This window comes from Leuciscus leuciscus, assembly GCF_965113295.1.
Source record: "Leuciscus leuciscus genome assembly, chromosome: 12".
NCBI lineage: Eukaryota > Metazoa > Chordata > Actinopteri > Cypriniformes > Leuciscidae > Leuciscus > Leuciscus leuciscus.
The window spans coordinates 42373738-42392025 of NC_138736.1; the positions used below are offsets into that span (position 1 = coordinate 42373738).

Here is an 18288-nt window from a genome sequence, read left to right on the forward strand (position 1 = left end):
TGTAATCCCTCTCTCTCTCTCTCTCTCTCTCTCCCTCTCCCTGTAGGTGGGAGTCTCTTCCTCCTCTGGCAGCTGGACCCGCAACACGTGCTTTCGAAACGTTCTCCAGAACACTTTCCACAGGCCGTTCCTGTCGCATCTCAACGGAGATATCATGGTTTTCATAAAGGTCACTTATTTAGTCATGATTAGCTTTGTGTTCCAAGGTCATTCAGGAGGAATTCATGCAGCATTTGCTGCTAATTAAAATGACAATTCAATGCTAATATTTCTACAAACATGCACTTTTCAAAAACCAGTCGTAATTCATGGTAACATGAGAACATTAGATTCAGTGTGATGAAGAGCATAACAGTGAAAACACGGAAAGTCGTAAAATTCCATCAATGGCGGGGAAAGAGTTAACTACCAGAAGAAATGTTCAGCAGCACAAAAACTGCATTAAAGCAAATGTTTATTGGCAGTAGTTCTTTATGTTAAACCAAAGGCCAAAAGGTCAGTGGACCGAAAGGCAGATTAGGTAATAAAACATATAAAACCAACATGAATAAAGATGATGCTGAGCACATGTTCTTAGAAATGAAATCCTCATCCTGAATGACCAATAAGCTATTCATGAACAAGAATTAAGAAGTTAGTTCACATCTTTTTCCATAAAGCAGATTAACTGTAAGTGTGTCAACATGTTATTGGCTTGATTTGGAAATCAATGCCTGATGCCCACAGAAGCCTCAATATTTCCATAATGTCACAGCTAACCTGCTAAACTCACAGGAACACAGCTTCTGCATTAAACAGGTTTATTATTAAAAGCCTTTTCTACAGCAGTGCTGATGATGGGAAATGAGAGCGTTTAAGACGAGTCTGTGATTGATGCATCGAATGTGTGATTCTTACATAAACGCTCAGAACAGGCCAGTGTTCAGCAGTGATCCGGACTGTCAGAACACACCGAGAACAGAGATCAAGAAGAGTCCATGATACACAGTTCAGGAACACAGTTTTCTTGGACTGACAGACAGGCATTTGGCTGTACATATGAATGAGATGATTCTACATTTATGTAAAACTCACCAACTACAAAGATGAACAACTGTAAAATTATATTTAATGGAGCACAGCTGGAAGAAAACAATACTAGAGGTATTTCGCATTTCGTGGAAGGAAAGCGTCACTGCATACAGAAAGGCCCTAAAAACTGCTAGATCTGCTTATTTGATGTTTCTCTTAGAAGAAAACAAACACAACCCTAGGTATTTATTTGATACAGTGGCTAAATCAACAAGAAATAAATCTTCAACCCCAGACGTTTCGAAGCAGCACAGCAGTAATGACTTTATGAACTTCTTTACTTGCAAGATTGATAACATTAGGGAGAAAATTATAACTATGCAACCGTCTACTACAGTATCGCATCAGGCAGTGCATTGTAGTCTCCCTGAGGAAAACTTCCATTCATTCGTTGCTATAGCAGAGGAAGAATTGTCTAAACTCGTTAAATCATCTAAATCGACAACATGTATGTTAGACCGTATACCGACTAAGCTACTGAAAGAGATGCTTCCAGAGGTCACAGATCCTCTACTTAATATCATTAATTCATCTTTGTCATTATGTACCAAAAACTTTTAAGCTGGCTATGATTAAACCGCTTGTTAAAAAACAACAACAACTTGATCCAACAGAATTAGTCAATTACAGGCCGATCTCGAATCTACCTTTTCTGTCAAAGATACTAGAAAAGGCAGTATCCTCACAACTATGTTCCTTTTTAGAAAGAAATTATATCTGTGAGGATTTCCAGTCAGGATTTAGACCGTACCATAGTACTGAGACAGCTCTCATTATCATCTCTGTACATTCTTTTGAATAGACTCGAAAATTATGTGGAATTTAGTGGAATTTCATTAGCATGGTTTAAATACTTATCTGACCGTTATTAGTTTGTAGCAATAAATGAAAGGATGTCATATCGATCACAAGTTCAGTATGGCGTACCACAAGGCTCAGTACTAGGACCGTTTCTGTTCACTCTGTACATGCTACCCTTAGGAGATATCATTAGGAAGCATGGCATTAGTTTTCACTGTTATGCTGATAATACTCAGCTCTATATTTCTTTGCACCCTAAGGAAACTTACCTATTCACATAAATGCAAAACTGTAAAATTGTATTTAAATTATAATGTATGTGAACAAGAAGATTCATCAACTGTAAATTTACGTCAAATTATATCATTATTTCCTTTCATACTGTAATTATGATAATTAAATTTCAAATAAACAAACTGACATTCAAAAAGTTTTAGCAATTCCATGTCATAATGTGGCTCAACATCTAAAGCAAACCAGTTATTTTGCTGTTATATATTAGAAGATCAACACTTTTCAAAACAAATGCTGAGATGTCGCTGCACCAGCGTGAGCATCTACACAGCACAATAAATATCTGATTACATGGTCGATGTGCTGTTTGATTATAGCAGGAGTTTTCTAGTCTGTCACCGCAAACAGAAGTGAAACACAAAACACGCAAAAGTGGATCAGATGCTTAAACCGCATCATCAGTGACGGGTCTGTACATCATACTAACCCCAACATTTCACCACTGCATTCATGCGCATTACGTTAACATTAATAGAACGTTCGTTCAAAGTTATCTGGTCTTTAATAATGTTCTCTAAGCGTTAGAACAAAAACATTATTTATACATCATTCATGGAGCGTTTTTCTGAAACATTTTTTAAATGCTATTACTTGTTTCAGAGCGTTCAGAGAACATTCAAAAGTAACGTTCTCATAATGTTTGAAGAATGATACAATGGAATGTTCCCTTAACGTTCATATAACCAATAAAAAAAAAACATTTTAAAACATTTTAAAAACTGGATGTTTTGACCGTTCAGAGAACATACAACGTTAGCAAAACATTAGAACATATTTTTGGGCTGTTAGTTAACACTCTTCATGTGCATTAACTTAATTCAACATAACTATTTCAAAGTAGTAACCAGTAAACAAGCACATCAGTTCAACTAAAAACAAAATTCTGTACAGTCAGACGTATGAAACAGATCTTACACTCGATCCACACCAGAACACAATCAACACTGAGCTGAACTGATCTGAATAATAATGATATCTCCCAGGAGTAGCATGCCATGAACAGCAACGGTCCTAGTACTGAGCCTTGTGGTACTCCATACTTAACTTGTGATCTGGGCGGTATACAGGTTCATACAGAATGCCAGTGTTTATTTTTATTATGATATGAATTTTTAACATACCGCAATATAAAGAACCATCAAAGCATGTCGCTTTAACAACGATCGGAACGCGGCGCGAAACTGTTGTGAGGGCACAGCTAACAGCCTGACGGTGAAGATGCATAGGTTAAACTATCATTGATAGCTGTCAAATTATCTTACAGTGTTTCCCATATATTGGTTCACAATATCAACACTGCCTTTTGGAAAATCTATTTGTGGTTGGGATCCTGTTTCAAAACGCGGTGCGAGAGTTTTTATTTGAAATGTTTCTGAAGTGAACTGACGGTCTTAAGAAAGTTTCGATGTTATTTCAATTTAATCTTTCTTTATCTCTCCTGATAAAAGCAGTGTTTATGAGCGCTGGTTTGTGTTCAGCCGTTACCATGGAAACCGTTTTGTGTTCAGCCGTTACCGGGGAAACCGCTGCTTCTGCCGCTCCTACAGCATCTCCTGCTGGCGCCTCTTTGTAAACAGCATCATTTTTTGGGTGGAATTTTTCTATAATATTCACTCATGATGCCTAGTTCTAATGATGCCTAGTTCACTCATGATGCCTAGAACATGCCTAGTTCTAAGGCCCCGATCCCACCAGACGCGTTTTTCAGGTTCGAAAACGCGAGGCACACAGAACGAGCAGTGCGCTGCATTTTATGTTGCTAGGCAACCACTGAAACAGCTGTCTTGTCAATCAAGTAAACGTCAAATCCGCCTTTTATTAACTTTATTAACTTTAAGTTAACATTGTGGTAGTTACGGTTCGTGAAGCCGTTAAGCTCCTGGTAACCCGCGAGAGCACCACAAGTTCATCCTCCATCATCGCACTCTCCGGGCGTTCAAGCAACTGTAGCTTTCATCACTACAACGGAAGGCCCGCCTCTCCATTCATTCGATTGGACAGTGGAGAAAAACGCGATGACGTCGGCCACTTTTTCCGCTCGGAGTTGCTTTTTTTTCAACTGCAAAAACGCGAGGCGCCTGGGGCACATAAACAGCGCGCAGAACACTCACTGCCGCAGGAAACAACTCTCACTCGGGACCTAAGTCAATCTACTGCGGTATTTCCTCTCTCAATCAGTGGAAAATGTGGTTAACAACCAGCCATGTTGAAAAAAATTAAATACCGTCAGATACCGTGAAACCGGTATAATTTGGAAAAATACCGTGATATGGATTTTTGGTCAAACCGCCCAGCACTAATAAGACATCTCTTCATTTACTGCTCCAAACTGATAACGGTCAGATAAGTATGATAATGCAATTCCAGTAATGCCAACATCATTTTCTTGTCTATTCAAAAGAACGTTGTGATTGATGGTATCAAATGCAGCAGAGGATGGTTTCTTATGTAGAGCAGTTTCACCACTGACTCTATGTTTGTCTCATATTTGATGAAGTTTGCATCCTTGATTCTGTTATTCTCCTGTTTATTACTGTGAAGCTGCTACTGAAAAACTGATGATATACAATAATATAACAAACTGTTTGTTTCGTTCTGAATAAACTCACTTTACAGACAGAAGTCCGGCCGACAGGAGAGCATGACATTTAAACAAGCTCTCACTGAAACTCCTCCAGCTCAATGTAAATGACCTCTTGAGATTCACAGTGGCACGACTGACGCTCATCACCGTTACAGATGCGTAATCAATACACACATCCATCTGATCATCAGTATGGACTGCACTAAACAACACCAAACACCATCATGGACACTCAAATAATTCAATATGCTTTAATTTAACAACATTAAACCCTAATGAACACAACTGATCAGAAAATAAACTAAGAAGAAACATAATTATGCCTATTAAAAACCATCATAAATGTGAAGTGTCACACAGGGAATTCTGGGAATGGCATTTCAATGTAAATTATAGGGTTCTGTTCTTTTTTACATCTTAAAATGGTTGATGTAACCAGGTTTTACTGTACAATTACATTAGATTTATTACAGTTTTCCCAGCACTGTTAACCGATTAAGCGAGCATTGCTACAGTATTTTACAGTTAACATTAAAATAATTTTGTGATTCTCAGTGTGAGTATTTGTGTTGATGTTCTCGCGTGTGTTCCGGAAGCTCTCCCTCGTGCGCGCGCGCGGGCCGCTCCTGACTCGGTTCGGTTCGGGATCTATAAATAAACCTGCTGTTTCTGAGCTCAACTATTCACACTGATTATCGATCGCAATGATTGGACTCTCACGCGGAAGGTGCATTATCGATCAGGTGAATGTAAAGGCATCGCTGGACTCCAGAGTGAGAGCTGTCAATCATCTGGCGGCCAGCGCGAGCCCGTTATTGATCAGTGATCGGAGCCGATCAGATGATCGATTATAACTCTTACCTTGTGAAGACACATAGGACATGATCCTCCGGCACTGACCGTGATCAGCTCGCTCTGTGAGGATCCATCATCACTCCTCCAGCGCGACAACATTCAAACATAAAGGAGAGAAATGACGCACAGCTCTCCAGACGCGAGGCGCGCACGCAAGGTGCTATTATTATTATTATTATACTATTATTGATCTGAATGATGATCGAAAAGATCCGCTGATCACTTTGCGCTCCCGTCATCGAACGCAAGCGCGCACTGGCACGCACACGGGAACGCGCACGGGCGCGCGCGCCCGGCACGGCGCGGTCCAATGAGTGAGTGATGATACCGAACCCGAACCCAATGAGTGAGTGGACTGATCGAGCCCGAACCTGAACCAGAACTGAACCAGGGAGAAGTTAGCCAGGAAAGTTGCTCTGTGGAGATGAAGTGGATCCACTGGAACTACATGTATTGTGAAATATCATTATAGTGTAAATCATCTGATTTCTATGTGAATATAGTAAAGTGTTATTTATTCCTGTGATCAAAGCTGAATGTTCAGCATCATTACTCCAGTCTTCAGTGTCACATGATCCTTCACAAATCACTCTAATATGATGATCTGATGCTCAAGAAACATTCATGATCACATCTTGTTTCTTCTTTCAGTGAATCTCCTCTTGGAAAACCTGGATATATGAGAGAGAGTATTGAAAGTGTGATTTCTAGACCTGGAAAACTCATGGAAGTTTATTAAATTCTTAAAAAGTCATGGAATTTTTTTAATAATTATACATTTTTCTAGTAGATAGATATCTACTATTCTATCTATTTCTCAGCACGTAATCACAAACAATTAATAACATCAAGTAAAACTGGAAAAAAATATTCTTAACAATTATTTTACTTCATTAGATAATTACATTTTATTAATACTATAAATATATTTATATAAATATTTAATTAAAACGCCGCTCCTAGTTTCTGTAAAATAAAGCTTATTTCAATTTATTTATACATATATTATTTCATTATCTTCATGAAATATTATTATAATCAACTATAATATATATTTATATATATTATTATTCCATTTTTGAATTTTCTAAAAATGTTTTAAATTTATTTGTAATTATTTATTTCATTATTTTAATGAAATAGTATTGTAATCATAACAAACTATAATGTGTAAATATGTAATTCAATTAAAATGCCACTGTTTGTGTCTGAAAACTGCAGCAGAAACATCATCATCTTCATCATCATCATCTTCATCATCATCATCTAATAGAATCCAAAAGGTTGAAAGTAATTTTGAGCTGAAATTCAGTTTTCAATGAAACTACTGGAATATTAAAGTGTCACAAACCAATAACCAAATAACAGCAGTGTTTGTGCAGCTGTTTTCCCTCCAAAACCACATCACTTCCTGGAGGATGATGATGTCAGTGTCACTTCCTGGAGGATGATGATGTCATTCACGTGTGTTTAAGACTCAGAGTGATATTTGTGGCCGCAAGTCTAGAGAAAAACTGTACAAATACATCATAAAATATAACAATGATAAATAAATAAATTAATTAATTAAAATTGAGAAAAATAAACATTAATAAAATAAATAAAATTGGATGTAAATAAATATGATAAAATATATACATTTATTTGATTAAAATAAATACATTGATAAAAACAATAAATTTGATTAAAATAAATGAATAGTTTTAAATAAAATAGATAAATGAATTAATATTAAAATATTTTGTGTTAACAAATAAATAACTAAATTAAAATGAATAAATAAAAGACGATTTAATGAATAAGTTGATAAAAATAAACACAACTTGTTTGAAATGATGAAACAATAGAAACTAAATAGTATTTTACACACTTCACTCAAAACTACAGTGAAACGGCACAGAATGTTTCAACAAAAGCAGGTTTAATTCGGCAAGTCAATAATCATCATAAACATCTGGTATCTTTAGTACTTGTGTAAAACAGAACAAATGCAAAAATATAGCAAATCATAACAGTAATAATATAAATAATTCTTCAGTTTTGTCAGTATAATGCTCATTAAGAAATATTATGTTATGTTAAATTATATTTCATGTAGTCATGTTATAAGTCATGTTTGACTTTATGACAAAAGCATCGTTCATCGTTCCTGTCGATTGATGCATTAATAATGTGAACAAACACAAAATCAAACAGTCAACAAGATTCATTTCAACTCGTTTAATTTACATCTCTCTCTCTCTCTCTCTCTCTCTCTCTCTCTCTCTCTCTCTCTCTCTCTCTCTCTCTCTCTCTCTCCCTCTCTCTCTCTCTCTCTCTCTCTCTCTCTCACTGAACGTCACATGAGCAGAAACGCAGGCCTGTGATTGGATCGTCTGCACTGAGACGTTCAGTGTTTTAACGCTAATACAATATAATTCTGCTACATTGGAGAACTACCGTTTATTGTCATATTGCACCTGATTATACAGATATGATTAAACTCTATTATTACGTATATAAAGGAAGTTTCTTCAGATTCTCTTTTTTACTCATGCAGTTTCAGCAGTGCATGGAGATCGGCTTCCAGATCATCTTACAGTCACTATAATATATCTATATGTGTGTGTGTGTGTGAGTGTGTGTGTGTGTGTGTGTGTGTGTGAGTGAGTGTGTGTGATGGGTAGGTTTAGGGGTCGGGTTAGTGTGTGTGTTGTTGTGTGTGAGTGTGAGTGTGTGTGTGTGTGTGTGTGTGTGTGTGATGGGTAGGTTTAGGGGTTGGGTTAGTGTGTGTGTGTGTGTGTGTGTGTGTGTGTGTGTGTGTGTGTGTGTGTGTGTGTGTGTGTGTGTGTGTGATGGGTAGGTTTAGGGGTTGGGTTAGTGTGTGTGTGTGTGTGTGTGTGTGTGTGTGTGTGTGTGTGTGTGTGTGTGTGTGTGTGTGTGATGGGTAGGTTTAGGGGTCGGGTTAGTGTGTGTGTTGTTGTGTGTGAGTGTGAGTGAGTGTGTTGTTGTGTGTGTGTGTGTGTGTGTGTGTGTGATGGGTAGGTTTAGGGGTTGGGTTAGTGTGTGTGTGTGTGTGTGTGTGTGTGTGTGTGTGTGTGTGTGTGTGTGTGTGTGTGTGATGGGTAGGTTTAGGGGTCGGGTTAGTGTAAGGAGACAGAATATACAGTTTGTACAGTATAAAAACCATTAAGTCTATGGAGAGTCCCCACAAAGATAGTGAACCAGACGTGTGTGTTTAAGTGTAGGTGTGAGTGTGTGTGTGTGTGTGTGTGTGTGTGTGTGTGTGTGTGTGTGTGTGTGTGTGTGTGAGTATGTGTGTGTAAGTGTGTGTGTGTGTGTAAGTAGGTGTAGGTGTGAGTGTGTGTGTGTGTGTGTGTGTGTGTGTGTCTATGAGTGAGTGACAGTGTGTGTGTGTGAGTGTGTGTGTGTGTGTGTGTGTGTGTGTGTGTGTGTGTGTGTGTGTGTGTGTGTGTGTGTGTGTGTGTGTGTGTGTGTGTGTGAGTGTGTGTGTGTGTGAGTGTGTGTGTGTGTGAGTGTGTGTGTGAGTGTGTGTGTGTGTGTGTGTGTTTGGCCTCAATCAGCAGAGATTCCTTGCTCTTTACTGACCTCTAGTGCAAACTCATAGTACTGCGTTTGTCTATGAGCGAGGAGGAATAATGCAGTGAGTTCTCGGGATGAGCGTTCGGTTCATGCATAGCGTGAGGAATCATGCGGAACAGAGGATCGATCGCCAGGAACAACAGCAGATAAAACAGGAGTGAGTGACAGCAGTTCAGGAGAGGCTCCTGGGAAAAACCTGCAGAAACCAGAACAACGTTGTGAATCAGCAGCGTTTCAGTTCTAGCGCGAGTGCTAACATTCTCTCCAAACTACGAACAAACGTTCTTACAGTAACAAAATAGAAACGTTCGTTCAGTTATCTGATCTTTAATAATGTTCTCTAAACACTAGCACAAAAACATTATTATACATCGATCATGGAGCGTTTTCTCTGAAATGTTTTAGTTGGATGTTTGTCTAGCATTTTTTAAATGTTACTTGTTTTAGACATTCAGAGAACAATCAAAAGTAACGTTCCCAAAATGATTAAAGAATGATACAATGTAATGTCCCCTTAACGTTAACATAACCAAGAGAAAAAAATTACATTTTAAAACATTTAATAAACTGGAAATTTTTTAACTTTCATACAACAGTTTTCACAAGTTAATGGGAACATTAGCAAAGCATTCTCAGAACATGCTAATCCATGCAATGTCTGAATTCATGTTAGCAATATGCTAATTTAAGTTAGCGATGTGTTAATTCATGTTAGCAAAATGTTAATTTATGCTAGCAATGTGTTAAAACATGCTACCATTACGTTAACAAAATGTTATACAATGTTAACAACATGCTAAATCATTCTAGAAATGTGCTTATTCGTGTTAACATGTTAATTTATGCTAACAATGTGTTAAAACAGGCTAGCAACAGGCTAAAACATGTTAGCAATGTGTTAAAACATGGTAGCAGCATGTTGAAAAATGCTATCAGCATGCTAATTAATGCTATCAACATGCTAATTAATGCTAACAATATGCTAAAACATGTTAATTTATGATAGCAACATGGCTATTTCTACTAGCAATGTGTTAAAACATTAGCAACATTCTAAATCATGCATGCTCATGTGTTAAAACAGGATAACACCATGACAAATCATGATAGCAACAAGCTAATTCATGTAAGCAACAAGCTAGGAAGCTTTCAGACGAGGCTTTGTCAAGCCAGCATAAGTTGTGTTTGTGTGTGGCGTAAACAGGCCCGTTGCTGCTAGTTATCTCACCTGTGTTATTCTGCGACCTGCACACCGGCGCAGTTGTCTTTGCCCTCAGTTGCGATGGCTAAATACTCCGCGCTGCAACACAGAACACAAACGCAACATGATGAGTTCAGGTTTAAGTCTTTGCTTCTGCAACAATAACGAGAGCCTGTATTTAACGACGTACCTTTTTAGTCTGGCTATTAGATTCATCTTTATACCATCACAAAATGTAACTACATGATCATCCGTCTCGAATCTGATAAATGCAACTATCAGGCATGAAGATGTTAAGATATTATGTAACATTTTACAATAAGATTATGCATTAACAAATAATGTCGGATGGTGACGAGTGAATTTACTGTACAAATATTGTTATAGTGCCCTATTTTAAGCTCTTCAGTTAGTGCGTGTCCGAATACACTTTTGATAGCTTAACGACGGGAAAAATGGTCGCCGCTCCCAGCACATGGTCTAAAATGGTCGTCTCTATTCTTTTAAAGAATAATGAGTGTGTTTTGGCCGTAATGAGCAATAAACCAATCAGAGTCTAATCTCCCATTCCCTTTAAAAGCCAGTTGTGCTCGTGCCATGGCGGATTCCCTATTTACATGGAGGAATTTGTAAACGGAAAGACTGAATGCTTCTCTAGCGAGGAAACGGATCTGCTCGTGCTCGAGGTTAAAGCAGTGTGTGTGTGTGTGTGTGTGTTAAGCAGAGTGTGTGTTTAAAAAGCAGAGTGTGTGTGTGTGTGTGTAATAAGCAGAGTGTATATGTGTGTGTGTGCGCACTAATCAGAGTGTAGCGCGTTGTGGACCCGCCTATAGGCGTACATTACTTACACTTTAAATAACAAAATAAATTCTGTGCCATTGACTTTAGAGCAGGTTTCAGTTGATCAGTGGCTCAGTGTATTTTTAGTTTCCTCAAAATAGCAATGCTCCAACAATGCGCCGAAACACACACTCGTTCTCAGACCAGCAGCCCATGGGCCACAGATGGAGCAAATACATTCGCTATTTAAAGGGTAACTAAACCCCTGGTCAGAGCCTGACTCCACCCACTGGCAATATTTGAAAAATGCTGGAAAAGTAGGCAGAGCCCAGTGGAGAGGGGGCGTGCATCTGTGACGCATCTCTCTGCAGGCAAGGGCGTGGTTAACTGGTACTCTCTGACGTCAGAGGGTACCACAACTTCCAATAGGAAAATTCAACTGCAGTAGCCACTGTTCAACCTGAAGAGGGCAGCACAGTTTTTACACCATATTTTGTAAAATTAAAACACTTTAAACACAAATGTCAAAAAAACGACTTGAATCAATGAACAGCACTAATAAAGCCCCATTCTTACAGATCATTAACTAAAAAAAGTTGGTTTAGGGTTTAGTTACCCTTTAAACAATGTGGCGCAGGACGTGAAAATGAAAACTGCGTCAGGCTGAAACTAGCAAAACACACTTGCGTCGCGCCTGACGCTGCTTTGCACTGGCTGTATGATAGGGGCCCTAGACTGCAGATACTCACGCGCTGGCTCTCAGAGCTTCTTCTCCCGCCGCCGCGATCTTCCTGTAACAGTAGATCATCTCCACCAATAGCCAGAGCTGCAGCCCGATGATGGTCACGTACATCATCACCTCCGACACGATGGAAGCCGTCTTGCGCGTGGCTGACACACACACACACACATTTTTTGTTAATATTTTAGTTAATATATTTTCTGAAGAAAGACAAACATAAATAGCGATGAAAGTCAAAATATGAAATGCCATGCATGTATATTTACGGAGTAATCTGTTTTGCAGAGGGGCATCAATTCTCAATTTTCATCTGTGATTCGGAGCCAAGTTACAGGAGGGGGAAAAGGGCTTCAGAAAGACGGCAGCTTGATGATTTTAGTTTTACAAAGAGATCAGTGGCTCTATTAGTAAAATATGTTGACTTTATCAATCTTTGTTGCATTTTATGCCAACGGTGACGGTTTTTTCCAAAGTTTGTGTGTCTGTAACTCAAGAAGTATTACAGATATCTCAATGTCCTTTTAGATGTTGGTTCTTAACAAACTGTTCTTTTGGTATCTCAATTTTCAAGGCTTTATATGGTTCAGTTCTACAGATATGAGGATCTCAATTCGGCTCCAGGAGTAAATTGTTAAATTTGTGAAAACCAAATGTTGGACACTTTGCATAAAGTAGATACTTGTAATTGATTACTGAAACTGACTGCATTTAAAGAGGAATGTCTGAAGTACAAATAATGTTGAAACTAGAAATATATCTGGTTTCCCTCCATTAAACCAATCGCATAGAACAAACCAGTCTGAGAGACAAAAATAGTATTTTTCCAAAGTTTGTGTGTCTGTTACTCAAGAAGTATTACAGATATCTCAATGTCCGTTTAGGTTACAATTATTAACAAACTTTTCTTTTTGCATCTAATTTTTTAAGGCTCTATATAGCTCACTTTCAGAGATATGAGGATCTGAATGTGGTTCCATGAGGAAATTGCTGAATTTGACCCATTTCCATTGGTTGTGCTCATGAAGATACTTGTATTTAGTTGTGGCTTTTTTTCTTCATTTATGTATTTATTTCACCAGAAAAACATGGAATGGCCCTAAAACAGCGGCAGCCGCTGTAAGTCATGCATTACAGTGATTTCACCATGGTAAACCCCATACCTATGGCCACAACGGTGAGGTGGACCAGTTTGTTGACGGTGGTGGAGTACTCATAGTGCTGGTAGGTGAGGATCCGGTTGAAGGTGCATTGGTAATCGCCCGAGTCGTTGAAGGTCACGTTCAGGAGGTCGACGGACGCGTCCTGAAGGTCGTAGGATTTGCTGCCTTGCCACTTTATCCGGTCCTGAAAACGCTCGTCGATGATGTTCGACTCCTGTCCGTCGTAGCTGTAAATCTGTCCACCACACAAACTTCAAAATCATCATCTATATTACAAGTCCTCGGAAAAACACACCCACATTTGCGTTGACATTGTATATTTTTATGTATAAAGTCCAAATAAATATAGTAAAAATTCATATTGTAAATTTGTTTATAATATCATTACCGGTATGTTACATCATTGCATTCTTGTCTACGGTACTGTTAGATGTGTTATTTATTTAAATACATTTTTATCAAGTCTATTTTAATAGATTAATTTTAGTCAAATGTATCATTTTTATTTATTTATTTTAACACATTTATTTTAATCATGTTTTATTTATTTATTTATGTTAATACATTTTTGTTTATTTACTTTTTAATAATTCTAATACAAATTATAATTTTATTAATTTATTAATTTACTTTTCACAAACCCTTTATGTTACGAGCTAAAACAAGGACCGTGACGTCGCCCGGCATGGCACAGCCGGGGCCCCACCCTGGAGCCAGGCCCGGGGTTGGGGCTTGCATGCAAGCGCATGATGGCCAAACCTCCCCCATGGGGCCCAGTCGAGGGAGCGACGTGGGCTCAGCACCTGCAGGAGGGACCATAGGGGGCTGGTGCATAGTGGATCGGGCGGCAGTCGAAGGCGGTGGCCCCGACAACCCAATCCCTGGACACTGAAACAAGCTTTAGGGACGTGGAACGTCACCTCGCTGGCGGGGAAGGAGCCTGAGATTGTGCGTGAGGTTGAGAGGTACCAACTAGAGATAGTCGGGATCACCTCCACGCATGGCTTGGGCTCTGGAACCACACTCCTTGAGAGAGGATGGACTCCCTACCACTCTGGAGTTGCCCATGGTGAGAGGCGGCGGGCTGGTGTGGGTTTGCTTATAGCCCCCCAGCTCAGCTCGCTTCCCTGCGCCTTCGGGTCAGGGATAGGTCTCTCACTGTTGTGTATGCCTACGGACCGAACAACAGTTCAGAGTACCCGGCCCTCTTGGGGTCCCTGGGAGGGGTGCTGGAAAGTGCTCCGACTGGGGACTCTGACGTTCTACTGGGGGACTTCAACACCCACGTGGGCAGTGACAGTGACACCTGGAGGGGCGTGATTGGGAGGAACAGCCCCCCTGACCTGAACCCGAGTGGTGTTCTGTTATTCGACTTCTGTGCTAGTTACAGCTTGTCCATAACGAACACCATGTTCGAGCATAAGGGTGTCCATCAGTGCACGCGGCACCAGGACACCCTAGGCCGGAAGTCGATGATCGACTTTGTGGATCGACTTTTCCGACCTCCAGCCGTATGTCTTGGACACTGGGTGAAGAGAGGGAGCGGAGCTGACAACTGATCACCACATGGTGGTGAGTTGGATCCGATGGAGGGGAGGAAGCTGGATAGACTCGGCAGACCCAAACGTTCTGTCAGAGAGATCTTCAACTCCCACCTCCGGCGGAGCTTCGACCGGATCTCGAGGGAGTCTGGAGATATTGAGTCCGAGTGGACCATGTTCTCCACCTCCATCGTCGATGCAGCCGCTCGGAGCTGTGGCCGTAAGGTCTCCGGTGCCTGTCCTGTGGACGACGGAAGTAAGGGATGCCGTCAAGCTGAAGAAGGAGTCCTATCGGGCCTGGCTGGCTTGTGGGACTCCTGAGGCAGCTGACGGGTACCGGCAGGCCAATCGGACTGCAGCCCGGGTGGTTGTGGAGGCAAAAAATCGGGCCTGGGAGGAGTTCGGTGAGGCCATGGAGAACAAATTCTGGCAAACCGTCCGGCACCTCAGGAGAGGGAAGCAGTGCCCTACCAACACTGTTTACAGTTAAACCACACGATTTCGTCTCTGCTCTTTGTGGATGACGTTGTCGTGTTGGCCCCATCAGACCAAGAACTTCAGCATGCACTGGGACGGTTTGCAGCCGAGTGTGAAGGGGCTGGGATGAGAATCAGCACCTCCAAATCCGAGGCCATGGTTCTCAGTCGGAAAAGGGTGGCTTGCCCGCTTCAGGTTGGTGGAGAGTTCCTGCCTCAAGTGGAGGAGTTCAAGTATCCCAGGGTCTTGTTCACGAGTGAGGGAAGGATGGAACGGGAGATTGACAGACGGATCGGTGCAGCTTCTGCAGTAACGCGGTCGATGTACCGGTCTGTCGTGGTGAAGAAGCAGCTGAGCTGCTCGAAGCTCTCGATTTACCTGTCAATCTACGTTCCTACTCTCATCAACTAATCAATTTATTATTTTTAATCGATACATTTTTTATTTTATTTTATTTTAACATAAAATCTTTATTTTAATCAGTTTTTACATCAAATGTATTAATGTATTATTTATTTAAATCAATTTGTATTTATTCTAATAATTGTTTTATTTTAATTAAATGTATTAATTTTAATTAATTATTAATTTATTTTAAACAGTTCATTAGTTTAATCAGTTGTTTTCATAAAATTGTGTTTACTTTAATATATATTTTTTTACATTGAATGTATCCATTTATTATTTAAGTATTTATTTTAATCAGTTTATTCATTATAATTAAATCTATTAATTTAAGCCAATTATTTTTTTTATTTTAAACCATTTCTTATTTTAATCAAATGTATTTATTTATTTATTTAGTTTAATTGTTTTTGGAACTCGATTCAAATGAACTGCTGTTTTGAACGAGAGCTTCCGCTCAAACACTCACATGGATGAACTCGTCCTGTCCGTGCGCCCGGAAGTGCCAGTCTACGGTGGCCGTGGCTTCAACTTCCAGGCGCATCTTGCAGGAAATGCACCCGAGCTTGAATTCTCTTCCCGCGACGGCCTCCGTGTCCGAGTCCACCTCTGCGCACGCGCCGCTGCACACGGACACTGCACAAACACACACACACACATCTCACCAGCAGCGTCATATTCTCATGAGGAAAGACCACACTCTCATACTGTCAACATCTCATCTTATATTTCATAAATACATTTGTTACTTGGAAATATTCAGTTTATATTATATACTTTATTGCATTCTTTTCAAATCAACAGTACTGTAGTGCCATACGTGTTATTTAAAATTGTATTACTCTATTTTAATACATTTCTGTTAAATGTATTATTACATTATTAAATTAAATATTTGCGTCTCTGCCCAAGGGCCCCGGACCCCTGTCACTCCCCAAGGGCCTCGGATCCCTGTTACTCCCCAAGGGTACCGGACCCCTGTCACTCCCCAAGGGTCCCGGACCCCTGTCACTCCCCAAGGGCCTCAGACCCCTGTTACTCCCCAAGGGTCCCGGACCCCTGTCACTCCCCAAGGGTCTCGGACCCCTGTCACTCCCCAAGGGCCTCGGACCCCTGTCACTCCCCAAGGGTCCCGGACCCCTGTCACTCCCCAAGGGCCTCAGACCCCTGTTACTCCCCAAGGGTCCCGGACCCCTGTCACTCCCCAAGGGCCTCGGACCCCTGTCACTCCCCAAGGGTCCCGGACCCCTGTAACTCCCCAAGGGCCTCGGACCCCTGTCACTCCCCAAGGGCCTCGGACCCCTGTTACTCTCCAAGGGTCCCGGACCCCTGTCACTTGAGGCCCCCAAGGGCCCCGGACCCCTGTCATTCCCAGAGGGAGCCGGACCCCTGTCACTTGCTTGCGGCCCCCAAGGGCCCCGGACCCCTGTCACTCCCCGAGGGCCCGGACCCCTGTCACTTGCTTGCGGCCCCCAAGGGCCCCGGACCCCTGCAGGTCAGACTCACCTGAGATCATGAAGAACACACACATGAGCAGCAGGCGTCTCACACACATGTCCATGATGCTCACAGAAGACACTGAGCTCGACCGTGATCTCTCTCTCTCTCTCTCTCTCTCTCTCTCTCTCTCTCTCTCTCTCTCGTGGGCTTCTGAGACTCTAGAGTCCACAGTGACGGATCTTCATGTTCTGAGGTTCTGAAGGGCCCCGTCCCGCTGATGTGATGGACTCCTGCAGAACACTAGACCAGCATCAGTTTGGCTCTGAAAGATGTTTAGTGTGTGAAAACACGCCAGAGAAACACAGACAATCATCTGATATCAGTGTTTACACTCATTCCTCTGTTTGCATCATTTATATCTGTGCATGTTTCACATGTATCTTGATAAACGCGCGCTGCGCATGCACATTCATTTATGAATATATTTCCATCACTGATCATGAACGCATCATCACTGTAATCATGCACACAGATCTGAAACTTGCCTTCTGACTCGCGTGTAATAATCCTCAAGCATTAGACTGGTGTTTATGATCGGGTCTCGCTGATCTGTCGGGTTTAAACGCCATTCTGAGCGGCTCGTTCACGCGTTCGCTGAGTTCTGATGCATTGCGGTAAAAATCCCGGGCCGCGCGCGCGCGCGACGCAACCTGACCCCGCGGTGACGTCACGACGCTCCCCGCAGGTGCAGCCCCTTCAAAACTCACTCAAATACACAATATGATCATTAACTATAATAAATACGAGGTTTCCCTTCAAACTAGGTCCCATTTAATACCAAATACAATTATTGACAGTACAATATCATTTTGAAATAATGATAAACATAAAGTTAAATACCTATTAAAATACTTTTCATGCATCACCGTGCTCTCTACTAATCAGTTATTCAGATAGATCTAGCTAACTAACATTATATTAATATTTTGATTATGGAAATCAGAGTTGTGAAACGTCATTCTTTACTGCATTGCAAATTATTTTTAATGTTTGATCATGTTTTTAATCCTTTTGACTGCAGGTTTGTGGGTTCAGTCAGACAGCAGGGGGCGCGCGCGGACTGCACTGCTCAGCTCATGAATATTAATAATGGCACGCACAAGGACGTCATGTGACGTCAAGTATTAATATTCATGAAGCCGCTCACAGTAGCTGTCACATGGACGATTCTATTCTATTCTATATATTTATTTAGCCATTTAATTTCATTCATGTGAGACACTAATAGAATCAAACATTACTTTGTCGTTATCACAGTGAACACACACACACACACTCACAAAACCAAAACATTT

The 18288-nt window shown here is 40.8% G+C and overlaps 2 protein-coding genes across 5 annotated transcripts in view; both read right to left on the bottom strand.

Moving 5' to 3' along the window:
- The window catches only part of syngap1a (synaptic Ras GTPase activating protein 1a), a 78388-nt gene extending 72013 nt beyond the window's left edge, over positions 1-6375 (bottom strand). For 2 of the 3 annotated variants that reach the window (XM_082186440.1, XM_082186441.1), the window contains exon 1: positions 5612-6375. In XM_082186440.1, the coding sequence (XP_082042566.1) occupies positions 5612-5633 (22 nt within the window). In that variant the 5' untranslated portion in view covers positions 5634-6375. The remainder of the gene's footprint in view (positions 1-5611) is intronic. The other variant, XM_082186439.1, reaches the window with a different exon arrangement.
- Positions 6376-8370: 1995 nt separating this feature from the next.
- Positions 8371-17646, bottom strand: LOC309511395 (sodium channel regulatory subunit beta-1-like). 2 transcript variants are annotated; one of them, XM_082186628.1, is made up of 7 exons: positions 17479-17646; positions 17000-17223; positions 15963-16129; positions 13071-13305; positions 11918-12059; positions 10416-10487; positions 8371-9383 (listed from the first exon to the last, which is right to left on the bottom strand). In XM_082186628.1, the coding sequence occupies exons 2-6, from the start codon at positions 17052-17054 to the stop codon at positions 10421-10423; spliced, it is 666 nt and encodes a 221-aa protein (XP_082042754.1). In that variant the 5' UTR covers positions 17055-17223; positions 17479-17646; the 3' UTR covers positions 8371-9383; positions 10416-10420. The 2 variants fall into 2 exon arrangements, with proteins under 2 accessions (XP_082042754.1, XP_082042753.1); XM_082186627.1 differs by having other exon boundaries at positions 17000-17255.
- Between the last annotated feature and the right edge of the window lie 642 nt (positions 17647-18288).

What these genes read in the sequence shown, in the direction of transcription:
- LOC309511395 (XM_082186628.1), bottom strand. Translation starts at nt 17,054, where the DNA reads ATGGACATGTGTGTGAGACGCCTGCTGCTCATGTGTGTGTTCTTCATG. An exon ending in TGTGTTCTTCATGATCTCAG is followed by an intron (nt 16,130 to 16,999) that starts GTGAGTCTGACC and finishes GTGTTTGTGCAG; the next exon opens with TGTCCGTGTGCAGCGGCGCG. An exon ending in GAAGCTCTGAGAGCCAGCGC is followed by an intron (nt 10,488 to 11,917) that starts GTGAGTATCTGC and finishes TCTGTGTTGCAG; the next exon opens with CGCGGAGTATTTAGCCATCG.